Raw genomic sequence first — 15,259 nt, 5'->3', positions numbered from 1 at the left:
AATAAAAGATACAGTAAAAAAAAAGTTGTAATGTACCATAGACCGTGTGGTCCAGGAAGGGAATGGTGCAGAAACAGCTTCGCCTTCCAGAGCAGTGGTTTTTCTGTGACTCCACTTGTCATCTCCTTAGGAGGTAAAGTGAAAAGTCTAAGTTTAAGGATCTTTGAATTGGAGGCCTGAACCCAATGGCTGGTCCCTGGAAAGGATCCTAGAGCTACCCTGAGTTGGGTCTTCAGAGAGCTTCCCAGGACAGTTCTTATTTCTTTATATTGCTATAAGCATGTTTTCATCCTAAAGCCTTCCTGCACTCTGCATTCCCTTCCTGCTATGGCCCAAATCTCTCCTCCCTCCCTCCCTCTCTTCCTTCCTTCCTCCCTTCTTTCCTTCCTAGTAATTTGATACAGGAGTCTGGATTTATTCTCCCAAACTCCAGTCCCTCCTCTAACTTTTCTGCACATTGGCCCCTGCCCCTTCCTCTGCTTTGAAATGGTTCTTACACAGTCACCCTGTAGTGCACTCAGTCAAGTTTGGTCAGAAAAGCCAAAAAGCTTTTATGTATTCCAAGTAGGCAAGGATTAATACAGGTAATTAAAAGCTCACTTGATAACTGGAAGAAATGGGGGCATGAGGTTCAGGGAAGCTGCTGTCTAAGTGTGTATAGATTCAGGAAGTGCCACGGTCACAGGGAACCACCCCCAATGGCCTTAGCCTCTGTAGACTCAGTGGGTAGTTCTCAAGAAGGCATCTGGGTGACACCAGCAAAAGATAAGTGCCATGGGCTGATGCCCACACACTTGCCCGTGGCTTCAGTTGGAGAATATTGGTATCTCCTGTCTTTGCCTCGCTGGTCTCTCCAGGATCTTATCTGAGGCCCTGCTGGTAAGGGATTCTAGAACATGTGGTTTTTAGGCTTCTGGACCCTGCCATAGAAGGGGTAGCTTAGGTGATATTGAGAACCAGCAGGGACCATCTAACACATACCCTGAATCGACAGATTTTCTATCATTACATTCTTTGGTGTTGCTGTGAGCTTTTACAACACCCACCACCCTTCTTTCCTCTTATGTTCCTCCTGAGTTCCAACTCCCCCTCTGACCACGCCTTTGTGGCACTAGATAATGGTTAATGGTACCCAGCTAGTTACTATTACTCTGTCCATTTCTTTGTTCTCTCTATCCTGTTGGTCTCTGAATTTTGCAGATTTGCTTTAACATGTCTTTTCTCTACAGTCTTTCTCACTGTTGCCTTGGATCACTCTCTGAAAAAATGTTAAAAATCTAGATAACTTCAATAATATTTAGTTGCTTTTAACCCTCCACCTTCCTTTTGTGCTACCTCCCTCCATGCAATCCCACCCCTGGGTGCACCCATATACTGAACCCCTTGCAATGGCCTGAATGGATCATGTTCTCTTTTGCCTTAGGGTCTTCATACATGTAGTTTTCTCATCTTGGAAGAACTTTCCTGTTGTCTGGGTTAATTAGTCCTTCAGGTCTCAACATAGATGAGAAGCCACCTTGTATCCCTTAAATCTGGTCTAGCTGATCCCTCAGTGGGCTTTTTTCTTGTCGAGACTTTATCATGTTGAGTGTGGTTGCCTATTTCTCTGTCTCCTTCCCTAGACTGTAATGTCCTCAAAAGAAGGAGATGCATCTTATAAATTCTATATTCCCAGTCAAACACAGTGCCTGGCATATAGTAGGGTGGATAATTGTCTTTAATTAGTGCAGTGGCTGTATTTTGACTGCTGGCCATGTGCCCAGTGCTGTTTTAAGAACAAAGCAGGTCACCATTTTGTAGGAGGTGAGATGATGACGGTATCTCTGAGGAGGGGTCTTTGGAGCTGCAGAATGAATGATGAGGAAGAGGGGGCAAACATCTGAGGATCTAGGAGAACATCCTTACCTATGAAAACAGGAAAGGTGGCAGAGGTGAGTGTGTGGTGGTTTAGGGCCAGAAAGGTGGCTGGGAGTCTAGGACCAGGGCAAGAGGGGGCCACTCAGGGTATAGGGCCAGGTCATTAAGAGCCTCTGAGTCATGGTCATGAGTGATGGGAAGTCATCGGAGGGTTTCAGTAGAGGAGGGATGACATCAAAATTATTCTCCAAGCCCTACCATCAGTGTGCATGGTAGGGCTTGGAGCAGAGCTGGGGCCCTGTTAGGAGGCTGGGTGTCTAGGGACTTCAACTTTGTGGCTTTGAGTAGATTCTGCAGGAAGATGATGATCATGATGGTAAACATGAGGCATACCTAGGACTTGCTGATGGGTTGAGATATTTGTGCAGTCAGTGGCATTAAATTGAGCAGTTTCCCTGCATCAGTCTTTCCTTGTTTCAGATTTATCCCCTGCTACTTTATTTTTTCAACATTGCTTCCAGATTAATATAAAGATGACTTAATGTCCAGAAGTGATCACATCGCTCTGTGCCCAGTCAGACCTCTTCAGCACCCTGCCCCTGTGGTGCACAGGACACAGGATTCCTTTGCCTAGCTCATTGCCCATGCTTACCTGAATCCTACCTGCCTGCCTTTTGGCACCCTCCTTGTCTTTATCTGCCCCATTCCAGAACACCTGCAGCTCTGCCAGACACATGGGCTCCTACCTTTGAGCTTTTGTTGCTTCCTCCCTATCCTTTCTCTTGGCCGTGTGGCTAACTCACATTCATCTTTTTTTTTTTTTTAATTTATTTACGATAGTCACACAGAGAGAGAGCTAGAGAGTAGAGAGAGAGGCAGAGACACAGGCAGAAGGAGAAGCAGGCTCCATGCACCGGGAGCCTGACGTGGGATTTGATCCCAGGTCTCCAGGATCGCGCCCTAAGCCAAAGGCAGGCGCTAAACCTCTGTGCCACCCAGGGATCCCCCACATTCATCTTTTAACCCAAGCTCATGGTCACATCATTTATGAAACCTTCCCCATGGTTTCCTGTACACTGGCAGGGTTGTTTGCTCCCTGCTTTGAGGTTTCATTACACTTTACTCTTTCTATGCCTTTGTTTTCCCTACATGTAGCGTTAGGATAATATCTGTGCTTTCTTTCATGGGATGGTTGTAAGGAATAGCTGGATTAATTGACTTGAACACTTAGAGGAGCTTCACACATGGAGACAGGAGGTGTGAAACTCAATAGCTGTTTGCTCTTGTCACCTGTGTGGTCCTCCTATGACAGCCCACACCACACTGTCTGATTACTGGCTTCTCCTCCTACCTAGATGACAGATATGCCAGTTGTCTTCATGGCTCAAGCCCTGGCATAATTCCTCTGATATGCTTTATCATCATCATTGTTGCCACCATTGGCACCATCATCAGCAAAGATAAGAGCTAACATGAATGGACATTTACTCTGTACCAGAACTTTTGTCCAGAGTACTCTCATGAAGTACCTAGAGCCAGATTTCAAAGTCAGGTTGTTTGACTCCAGATCCTGCTCTCTGGTCCAAAATATGTTGCCTCCTGACCCCCCTCCTGAAGTTGCCTGGTAAACAGTTGGTTGGGTGGATAGAAGGGCAGAATATAAAGAGAATGATTGATTCATTTTCATGAATCAAATTTATGTAAAAGTCCATCTTGAGATGGTAAAGTCTGAATGGACATGGAAACTGTTCTGTGATTTTCCACTTTTAAGGAGAAAGAGAATTTTCCTCCCCTGGCCATTGTCAGAGCCCAGGGGCCAGGAGCTAGCTGCCTGCCATGCTTGCTGGCCTATTCCATGTCTCAGGTGCCACCTGGCGAAGGAGGTTACTTTGGCAAACAGCTTAATTTCTGTGTTTGTGCCATTCTGAGGACATCAGTCAAACCTTTCAATAAAGGCCCTGGCCTCACTCCATTTTCAGCCTCACTGATCACGGATTGTGCTGCTGAAGCTGGAAAAGACTGGTGGCTTCTGAAAACCAGTCCTCAAGGAGCAGGTGCACAGCCTTGTGTTTGTGAACACAAAATTTGGAGTCCTTTCCTTGGCAGCAGAATTAACGTTCACATAACCTCCATGTAACTGTGAACTTGAAGAGTTGTTCCAAGTTCTCCCCATCTGAGCGCCAACCGTGGGAGGCATCGACTCTGTGAGCCTTCCTTGTTACAATCAAGCTGTGTTATGCCTGAACATCTTGTCTCTTCCCTTACCCCATCACAATAATTTCTTGCACTTGTGCGGAATCCTTTAGGAAATGTTTTGTGACTACATTCTCATCAAATTCACACGTTGAAGTAGAGAGCAAAGATGGTATTATTTCGGTGCCTCAGATAAGAAAACCGAGACTCAGAGCAGTTAAGATTTTCCCAGGTCAGGCAGCTAGTGAGTAGGGTGATCTGGATTCAAACACTTGTCCTTGGGCTCTGAGACCTGTTCTCATTCTACAGGACCAAAAGTTTCTCGTGGGTCAGGACTAAGTCATGGAGTCCTGAACTTGGTGTCCCTCTCAGTTCTTGGTGCCATTCTGGTTACTTAATGGGTTCCAATCAAATACCTATTAAACCAAGTTGAACAGAAGTGAACTACTCCGAATAGAAACTCTGGAGGACAGATTTTCTCACTGGTGCCAACAGCTTGTTCACAATCCCGTTTCTCCTGAACTGCCCCCCTCAGGAAATTAATGACAGTTCCATTGCCCACAAAGAAAATAGCCCAGTTATCCCCCAACTGAAGAGTCCTGGGGGGAACTTTTCAAGGATTATGGTTAAGTAGACTTGATTTTGATATTCAACTAAGCCATTCCCTAGAAGGCTCCATCAGTGGAAGGCTGTTCCATAAAATGCCAGATCATTTGGAAGAATTACTTGCCTTCTCTTCCTAACTCCTCCCTGTGGCCATGGCCCTTGGGCAGCCCCTCGAGCAAAGTTTGGTGGTTCTTATCTGCAGTAGCTTTGCACAAGTTGCGCTTGGGCAAATGCAGCCTTCACTGGAGAATGAGGTGGCTTTGCATTGGAGATTGGCCAGTCATGTTGATAACAGGCATTAATTTAATCAGCCCCAAATTGATAACAGGTATCTATTGTAGAAACAAAGATAGTTTGTGATTGATTGTGATCCTGCCTTCTGATGTGAGCTCTGGGCTTATTTTGTCTTCTAAAAATCTGGTGTGGGTTTATGTAATCCGAAGGAGCCAGGAAGGGGTGGAGGGGGAGGAGTGGAGGAAGGGAAGAGAAAGCACCAGGTACATGCTGGATGCGTGTGCTCTTTTGTTCCGTCACCTGCTTTCTCTGGAAACTTTATAGATTAGCTTTTATAATCCACTTTGAAATGTTTGCCGTTTTTAAAGCAGAAGCAATCTTCACAGCTTTCAGGCAGAAGGTCATTTTATACAAAATATTCATTCGTGTGCAACAAAGCTTATTTCTTCTACAGGAACAACGAAATAATGAAGGCTCCTTAAAAGTTGTTTTTCTCTAAAGAAACGATCATCTTGATAGTCGGTGATTTATATGTGTCATTTCTATTGGAATTGAAAAGTAAAAACATTTGTATCAATAAGGATTACCAAATATTAGGAGGCTCTCAGGTATGACTTTGGATTCAGCCTCCTATGGTGGGATGGAAAGAGTTCTTGTTTACTTGTGTCCATCCTTCCAGGTTGTGTACTTTTGCCCTGAGATCTGGTTGTTTCTTAACACATTTTCTTGCCTCCAGAACTTTGTTTGCAATGTTCCCATGGGCTGGAACCCTGATTCAGCACCTTTTTTGTTCTGGAAGAGCCTCCTGTTCTCCTTTAGAGCACAGCTCTGATGTTACTTCCTCCGGGAAGCTTCCTAGCCCTCTGGCAGCATTCCTTGTCACTTGTCCCTTTGTACTGAAATCCTATTTTCCTTGTGTGTGGCCCTCACCCTTCTTTAAAGTGTCTTGTGTTGTTTCATGGCTCACTGGTGCTACCAGCCCAGCACTTTAGGAAATAGTGATCTGACTAGTCCAGCTACAAAAATAGCAAAGGTGAATCTGCGCTGTTACAGAGTAGTAAAAGTTCCATCTTGAGAACAAAAGGGAAGGGATTTCCAGGCCAGAAGGAATGAAAATGTAAATTTGAACATTTACTCTTTTTTTTCACTCACCCCCTCCCCAACTTAATGGTTCTTAAACTGTTGGTTTCTGACCCTTCATTCAAGAAAGGAGTGTTTGAAATTAGCTCTGGGAACAAATCAGTCTCATTTTGTCCAGATTCCCAGAGATATCTTTTCATGTGCTGACAGCATTTTAATGAGGATAGAGATTTTTCATTTTATTCCTGGGATCAATTGAGTTTGAAATCTGTGATGCAGAAAGGACCAGGGTCTTCTCTGTCCTCACAGATGTAGATGGTCAACCTGTTGAGTTTAAGCCCTGCCACATGATATGGTGCTAGGAACACACTGATGGGCAAAAGGAGTAACTCTTCATTAAACTGTGGCCCTTAAAGCAAAAGCGGCTGAATCTAGTATAAGGAAAAGATGAACCGTGCCACACTTGGCATGATTGTCCCTGGAATTATCATGTCTTCTTGATAGCTCTGTTTGTTCTTCTAACACTAAGTTTAGAGCTTGTTGGATTTGAAGGAAGACTCACATGGTCTCTAACTCTGGTAGTCTCCACAATTCAATCCTTAGGTCCAAGCGAACCCTTGGCACAGCCCAAAGCCATATTAATGGTTATAGATTTTCCTTAGAATCCCCTCAGTTGACTTTAACTCTTTTTTTTTTTTGAGAAAGAATTATGTGTTCATTCCAGAAAAAAAAAAAAAGCAATAAAAACACTGGTCTGATTATTAAATGTGTTGTTGCAAAATGTTAAATGAAAGCCACAAAATGTATTAAGTGCTTTGAAATCTTTGTTAAATTCCAATATCCCATTATAACAGCATTTACAAGCCAAAGCTTTTTAGTTTTAACATGAGAAATAAAAATAACGTTTTTCTTTGCTACTCCATATGGTTTCTATATTTCTGCTTTGCTTTAAGGATTTTCATCTATAATTGCTCCCTCCCCCGCCTTCCCCTTTTCTTATTAAAAAACGTTTTTTCATTTGTACATAATTTGTTCATTCTGATAGAATCAGCGGGAGTCTAGTAGTAGGTTACTTTGTTGTATATCACATTTTCTGTTCCCCCAACCCCCCACTGTACTGTTCTATCTTTTCTCTCGTTAAGCCAAGATGACCAGCAATAAAAAAATGATAATAATAATAAAATAAAATAAAATACAAGTAGAACAAATGAAATCATTTTCTTTTTCTGATCCAGTTTTTACTGTGACTTGGTGTCCTGTTTTCCCCCTCCTGAACCATGATGGAAATAGCTTGACCTCTGTGATGTCTTGAGCTATATAGTCTTGATGTAAGTGTTTTGGGGGAGGAGACGGGAGACTTCATTCTGTAGCATCGTACTGATTATATGTGGGGTCGTAGTAACAAGAAATAAGATGTGATTTTAAATGAAATGCTTTAATATCCCACTATTCCCCTTGGCAGTTTTGCCTTCACCATGGCTATAAATAGTCCATGTCCATGGTTCATGGCTTCTAGCATTTCTTATTTATAAAGATAGCTTTTGTTTGTATTTATTTCACTAAAAGGGAAGAGTTATTTAGAAATATAAAAAGTCGCCGAAACATACATCAACTCATGAATTACAACTTTTTGGCTTGTAGATGCTTTGTTCCAAGGCCAGCATGTATATTCCAGTATATTGTTATCATTTTTGTTGAGTGAGGAATTGCTTTGGCATTAAAGTGGGGAGGATCCGTGGACAACACTGCTGTTTCCCTTGCCTCAGAGCTCAGTTTTGAATACTAGTCTTCAAAGCAATTTTTATTTCCAGTGTTCAGTTTTAATTAAAAACCACATTCACAATTCTATAATCCCATCTGCGGATCCAAAAGGGGAATTCATACAAGAGAAAATTAACTTATTATTATTAAAAGCACACTGCCTTTCCAATAGGTATAATAGAGTAATGGTTTCCCTCGGGCTCAGTGGTTCCTTATATAATAACTAAAATATTAGCAAATTTTAATTGATTTTCCTTACCTGCAAGTGGTAATCAAACTTATTTTTAAAACATACTTAATTCGATTTAGATGATAAAGGTATTTGCTCAGGAAAGAGACATGAGAGGCTGCTCTTTTCTGCAGGCAAACGTCAGAGGTGGAAGTTGAATGGCCTTGACTTTTTAAAATGGTGATTCAATTTCTGTTAATTTCATTAACAGTAGAAACTTCTGTCCTCAGGACTCTGTTTTAGGTAAATTTATGGCACATGATATTCTTCTTAAATAACATTTCTTTTAACTGATGTATCTTTATAAGAATATTTCAGAAGAAAGATCAACTATCCTTTGTTCTTTCCAAAAGGTGTACAGTTCTTGATGTGCCATTTGTCATTAGCATTGTACACAACAGATATGCTTGTTCTTGGGGACTTCCCCCTGAATTTTGCCATAAAACATAGGCCTCTCTTCCAGTAGCATCACAGGGCAGATTGGGATAACCTCATGGTTCACTTCATGGAGCGTGTATCCTTTCAAAGAGCCCTGTTCCAACATACTTTCTTGCTTTACATAAGATACTTATTATGTGTCACTGCCAGGGGATCATCTTCTTTTGAATCTTATTTCTTAAGGCTTCGTAGTGAGCTTGATGGGAAAATATCTTCATGGAAACCAAAATTATATGAATTAAATTAAGTTTAAAAAAAAAAAAAGCATGTGGCAAATTTAACTTGAGAATGAACATAAACACTGGCTAGAAGCGCGCTCACGGCTCCACACAGAGAACGGTGCTCAGGCTGATCTTAGTACTTAGTGGGATAGTATTGAATTATTTCCAATATATTGCCTTCTTATGACCCACTGGTACAAGATCTGTGTCCTCTCAATGCTCAGGTCCTGGGTCAGGCCTCTTCAAAAAATGAAGACATGGTGGGCAGCAAAGCGAAGTTTAGTGAGGAAGAGTACAAAGCTCGCAGAGACCGAGGGTGACCTGATTGGGTTGCCCTCAGAGTTTCTAAGTTTAGGGGGTTTTATGAGCTCTTTTGCAGAATTTCTCAAGCAATCAGGGTGTGCTGAATCATGGCAATTGGGGCTTTGGTCACCTGTTAGATGTCCACCTGCTGATGGTCTATAAAAGACATCTGGGGGCTTATGTCTTAACTGTTCCTTGCGGTGATGTTGACATATGCTTTTGTGGTTAATTGTCTTATTTTAGGATGTTTTTCAAAGGCTGCAAAGCAGAATGTCAGTGGGGTCCTTTCTAAGCTGCAAAACAGGAGGTCACTGCTGTTTTATTTTAGCTGTCCTGACTCCATATTTTCTCATTGGGGACCCTGGCCCTGACTACCTAACTGTCCAACTAACTCCTTTTAAAAAAAAAAAAAAGATTTTATTTATTTATTCATAGAGAGGGAGAGAGGCAGAGACACAGGCAGAGAGAGAAGCAGGCTCCATTCAGGGAGCCCCATACAGGACTTGATCGCGGGTCTCCAGGATCACACCCTAGGCTGCAGGCGGCGCTAAACCACTGTGCCACCGGGCTGCCCCCAACTAACTCCTAATACCATGACTTGTATTGCAGTGGTTGAAATACATTACATGTTAGGTTATATATGAATGTTATATGGTATTTATGATATGGATATACATATATACACACAAAGGAAAATGAAATGTATTTTTCTAGATACATGTAATATATTTTGTGCTGTATTATTTTGTGATATTTCAACTACCTGTTATTTCCATCTTGTTCTCTTATTTGTTGCTGTTATACTGCTTTATTGTTTTCTTCATTTCCAGTTGTTCACTTCTTTCAATATTATCTGTCCTGGTCATCATGAAATTTTATTTTGTTCTTTTGATCATTTGTACATGTCATCCACATTTCTTCTCTGGGTTCTCAGAGTACTTAGACACCATGAAACAGCAACTTTTTTGTGTTTAGGTAAATACATAATCAAAATGCATGACTGTTTTGATAATGTAAGTGTCCAGACATGCAAATTATTTATATCCGTTCTATAAATCTCAGTATGTAACTGATTTCATGATACATGCATAGATATTCTAAATCTGTTACGAAAATTAAAAGAACAAGCTCTCACAAACACATAGATTCCTTGTACCACTGTCACTCATTTGTCAGGGTCCACCTGGATGCATTTGCAGATTGGGTCATGTGATCCCAGGAGGCTGACAAGCTTCATTATCTAGGATGATTCTAGGAAGACTGTGACCTAGTAAAAGCTTGGGGCCAATGGATCCAATCTACATATAGTGTCTCTCCTTATTTTTCTTTTTCCCTGTTTCTCATCCTCTCCATTTTATGCTGCTCTTCTAGAAAGCATTTAATGTCTTACAGTGAAAATACACGGATTTTAAAAAGACAAATGAAAGTTGAAAAACCTTGAAGGGCTGGTTGGTATCATTAATCAAGGCAGCAGGGATGAGTTCAGCTCTAGGAGGAGTGCTGTTTTTTGCCACTGGTTCTCAAATTTTAGGGGCTTCCAAATTCCCTAGAGGGCTTGTTAAAGCAGACTGCCGGCCCCACCCCTAGAGCTTCTGATTCTCTAAGTTGGGATGGGGCGTGAGAACATGCATTTTTAACATGTTTGCAGGTGAAACTGACGCTGCTTGCCCTTGCTTCTGCCCTTGGAGAAGCACTACACTAGCGTCACTGTTTCAGGGGTTTCAGATGAAGAAACCGAGGTCTGAGAGGAGAAGGGCTCAGCTGAAAAAATGAAGTGGATTGCATCTAGCCTAGAATTAGAACTGAGCCTTCTGGCTCTGGCCCTGTAATATTCTCCTGGGGTCGGTTCTTTGACCAGAGAAGGGGAAATCCCTTCCTGACCATCCGGAAGAAGTATGGGAAGGCAGATTTGCCACCCCTCCTGGATTCCTGTCTGTGGGCAACAATGTCTCTGGCTGGCCTACCTCGTTCTTTGTATGTTCTGTGGGAAGAGATGCCTTAGTGGTCTTTATTGGTACCTCATGTTATCCCATATATTTCAAACTCCTCATTTCCATATCCAATTTAATAATTATTCATGGAACATTTGTTTGTTGATTTGTAATCATTTAGAGATTAATACCCATGTCACCAAGTTTCAAACATGGCCTATTAAACTCAGGTCTGTATTATATCAATTAAAAACAGGTTAAAGACAGTCTAGGCTACAAGAGTAACCAGGAGAAAAATAGAAATGGCTGAATTTGTACCTAGATCTGAAGATTTTGCTTTTAGTCCGATGAAATTTCAGTGAACTATTATTTTACTAAATGAGTTTTCTGCAATAGTCTCTAGTCTATGTTGTCAATTTAATGTTGGCAAATTCCAATTAAAGTATAAATAATTTTGAAGGTTGACCAATTGCCTTTAAATGGAATTTCATGAAATTGCTTTTATAAGAATATGGATTGATTGAATTTAGTTGGCTAAGAAGAATAACAAGAGTTGTGTATTTATGGGTACTGCCTATTGATTTAATTTCAGTTATTTTCTTATTGGGATGCAGACTGCCAAAATGGCATTGATGTACCATAAATTCAAATAATTGTCACCTCATAATTACATACTAGAACTGGATGCAAGAAGAGTTGCTTTGAATGACTGAGGGAATTAAAATAAGTAGTGTTTCTCAAGCTAAAGGGGAAGAAAGCCCACTTAGTGTTGGACTCAATTTAATAAATCTTGACCAAGAGCCTTCTGTATCTAAGGAACACACTAGTCTAGGTAGGTTTTGGCATCCATGTTGGGCCTTCAGGGCCAGTTTTTGAATTGTTACAAATTGCAATGAAAATTAATGCAAAACTTGTGTGCATTTATGCACACGTAACAATAAATATGTGCTGAAAAAACTGTGATTGAATGATGAAGACAAAAAGCAGATTTTACGCTGATGTTGCTCTTTTCAATTTCATGGGAGCAAAGGCTCCAGGTCATAATGCACATGTCATGATATAATCTGTCATTTTGGGGCAATGGGGAAACATCAGTCTTTTCATATTGTTGGGATAAGGTCTGGGCCACATTTCTGATCCTTCATTTTGCCTTCTGTCTTTTCAGCGTCTTGTGGAGGCTGCAGAAGAGGCACATCTGAAACATGAATTTGATGCAGACTTGCAGGTAACTGATTATAGTTTGAGTTAAGCTTTTTTGTGTGTTGGCTGCCAAACAAGAAATGGTAAGAGAAACAGAAACACCTGCTTTCAGTGGATGGGAGAAAAAAGCTTTCAGGAGGATGGTACAGAGTTGAAATAAATGTGCTTATTTCTCGATGGGGCAGGGTGGTGATCCTCAACCAGTATCCACCAGGATAGTTATAGTGAGTGATAACACATACTCATGCATATGCACAAAACCAGATTTTGATGAACTCCTCTCCAGTTCTGGAGGCTATAATCAGTCAACTAACAACAATCACCAGAACTCCTAATGGTATATTGATAAGATAGACAGCAGAATATTTGTTAATCCCACTTCCGTGGCTACATTTTAGGTGATTGGAAGCAAAATTGCGATGATGTAATCTTGGATTGACTATTAATTGTATCTAAAAATTAAATCATTTACTGACGTCAGATTTAAACATCTGCTTAATAAACTTCTTATAGTAGATCTTGTATCCAACTATGGCTATGCCTGTGTTTGGCTTAGAAGGATTTTGATGTTGCCATGTATATAGAAAGCAGTAAAAGGCAACAAGTGAATTGAATAATACCTGGAGGTTCCTTTGAGTCCCTCTTCCTCTTGATGGAAATATTATCTGTATTGCCATTTTGAGTTCTGTGATATTTTCTCATTGCTAGGTAAACAGGAGTGAATCTTAATCCTAAAGTTTGTGCTTTGCTGTATCTCTTGGAATGTATCTCTTCTAGTGGCATGTGGTCACAATTAGGAAGTAGTGTTTATTTTGCTGTGTTTTCATTTATTGGAAATGATAAAGGCAGACATGAATATTCAAGCAGAAAAAAAAAATGGTGATACCAAAATAGCCTTTGGTGTCTTCCTTCCATGGTGAACCTCTTCTCATCCCTCCCCATCTATATTTTTTGCTTTATGGGTGAAAGAATGCACACTCAAATGGAGTAATTGAGGCAAGTCTAATAAAGGGAGTATTTTCAAAGGTGTGGTTAGAGAAACTAACAAGCAATGATGTTATCCGCAGGACAAGCCACATTCCTGGCCTGAGTAGCAAGAAGGAGGAGTGGTTTCCAGAACCCAAGGAGAATAGCTATGTGGAAAGAGTATTTGTTAGAGATATGTAGCCAATCATGGTGAGCTAGAAGGATGAGATTTGGGGGAATAATATTCCAATAACAGTGTCTAGCCTTCTGATGTCTTGCTGACCCACTGTTGGCTGAATCCAGCTACTGGTGTGGTTGATGTAGTTCAGTCTTCTGAAATTGAGCTAGGTGTAGAAGGATGAGGAATAGGTCTGGAGGGGAAAGAGAAACTCTCAAGCCTGCCATTTGGTGGTCATTTTCAGGCATAACACCAACATACGGAACAAATAGAACCAGGACTTCAGCCAAGCGAAAGAGGTTGTGGGGACGGGGGCAGTGTTGGAGAAGGGCCAAGGACTATTAACATCAGAAGAGGGCAGAGCTGCAAGGGAAGGGGCAGAGGAGTTAGAATATAGCAAGAAGTACCTTGCTTCCTATAGCCACACGTACATGGTGGCTGTAGGAAGGTCCAGAGGCTGTTTACTAGCCACATTTATTTTCAATGTGCCTCCTCTTCAGAGGGTTTGGAATTCTTAGAGTGGGCCACAGGGGTTGAATGGAAGCATCAGGAAGCAACTTTGTAACTATGAGGATTGTAGGGACCATTTAAATGTGTTGTCAGTAGAAACTATCTCCTTCTCCTGAGGAATATTCTGGTTATAAATTACTGAAGCTCAACTCAAGTGAGATTATAACATTGAATAAAATAAGAATCCCCAAGTCCACTCTAATAAGGTACAAATAGGTGATAGATACATATATGCAGAAAAGAGAAGGGAAAGCTTGGGTCATCGGGCTGGCTCAGTTGGTTAAGTGTCCGACTTTTGATCTCAGCTCAAGTCTTGATCTCAGGATTGTAAGGTCAAGGCCTGCATTGGGCTCCACGCTGGGCATGGAGCCTACTTTAAAAAAATGACAGAAGGAAAAGCTCTTACAGTAGAATGCCAACTAATAAATATAGAAGAGATTGGGGGCGGGGATAGAAGATTATCATAATAATTCCAGGCAAGAATCTTCAATGGATGCTAAAACTAGTAGGAAAGAGTTTGATGAAGAACAGGACATTGAGAGTTTCAAAGTTTCTGCCCACAAATTACTTATTAATTACAAATGGGAGTATAGATAGAAACTTTACCATGGAGAAACCTGGCAGATACCATATTAAACAGGTAATCAAAGTTAGTATCACCATAGAGGAGACAAAGTGACGTCACGTGCCTCCAGATGTGTGTTGAGCTTTAGGACAACATCCATATGTAGAATTCTTGCCCAGAATGTGTAACCTGAATATAACCAGGATAAAACATCAGACAAATCTGGATGAAGGAATGTTGTACAAAGTAACTGTCTGGACTCCTCTTCAAACATTCCAAGGTCAAGAAAGACAAAGAAACATTGAGGACCTGTTCCAGACTAAAGGACACAGAGACACGTGACGAAGAAAAATGCAATGCTTGATTCTAAACTGGATCCAGAACCAAAAGCAAGGATTTGAAAATGGACTCTGCAATAGATAATAATGATGCATAAATATTAAATTTCCTGGTTTCCTTGTATGGTGCTTGTGAAGGAGAATATCCTTGTTCTTGGGTTTTTCTGGACCAAACATTTGCATTCATTGGTTCAACAGGAAGAAGTGAGTTTATAGGAGAGTGAAGAATTATTGGAAGTCAGAACTATTTTGGAAAATCTGGTGGTGTTTATGGCTCATACAGTCAATTTTATTCTGATATCAGTTGTCTACAACACATGAGTGGGTAAGGGAGAGGATGATTTAATGACTTGAAGGGATTATTTATCCTTTAGTAAAGGACAGATGTTCTGTGGTTTAACTCAACTAACCTAGAGTCACTCTTTTTTTGTCCCTGGGAAGCTAGTGTTACCTTCAAGAGTGCTCTGACTTCCTATTATTGAAGCTTTACAGTGGAATTCTTATGTAGCACAGATGATTCCCTTGTCAAATGTGGTGCTGTAGGCATAAATGCAGCTTTAACATCTCTAACCCTCCCTCCCTTCCTCTCTCTCTCTGTGTGTGTCTGGACTGAGAAAATGAGTCTTTGGATTGTTACAGTTTTTGTTCT

General features: G+C 41.0%; 1 protein-coding gene across 6 annotated transcripts in view; it reads left to right on the top strand.

Annotated features, from left to right (window-relative positions):
- CACNA2D3 (calcium voltage-gated channel auxiliary subunit alpha2delta 3) overlaps positions 1-15,259 on the top strand; it is an 832,272-nt gene that overhangs the window by 236,296 nt on the left and 580,717 nt on the right. For all 6 annotated transcript variants that reach the window (XR_013357842.1, XR_013357841.1, XM_077858494.1 and 3 more), the window contains one exon: positions 12,019-12,078. Coding sequence is in view for 4 of the 6 variants with exons in the window: in XM_077858494.1 (XP_077714620.1) it covers positions 12,019-12,078 (60 nt within the window). In the remaining 2 variants the exon portion in view is untranslated. The remainder of the gene's footprint in view (positions 1-12,018; positions 12,079-15,259) is intronic.

This window comes from Canis aureus, chromosome 19 (assembly GCF_053574225.1).
Source record: "Canis aureus isolate CA01 chromosome 19, VMU_Caureus_v.1.0, whole genome shotgun sequence".
In the NCBI taxonomy this organism is placed as follows: domain Eukaryota; kingdom Metazoa; phylum Chordata; class Mammalia; order Carnivora; family Canidae; genus Canis; species Canis aureus.
Note: the sequence above shows the minus strand (reverse complement) of the source record. Positions and strands in the feature narration are given on the sequence as shown.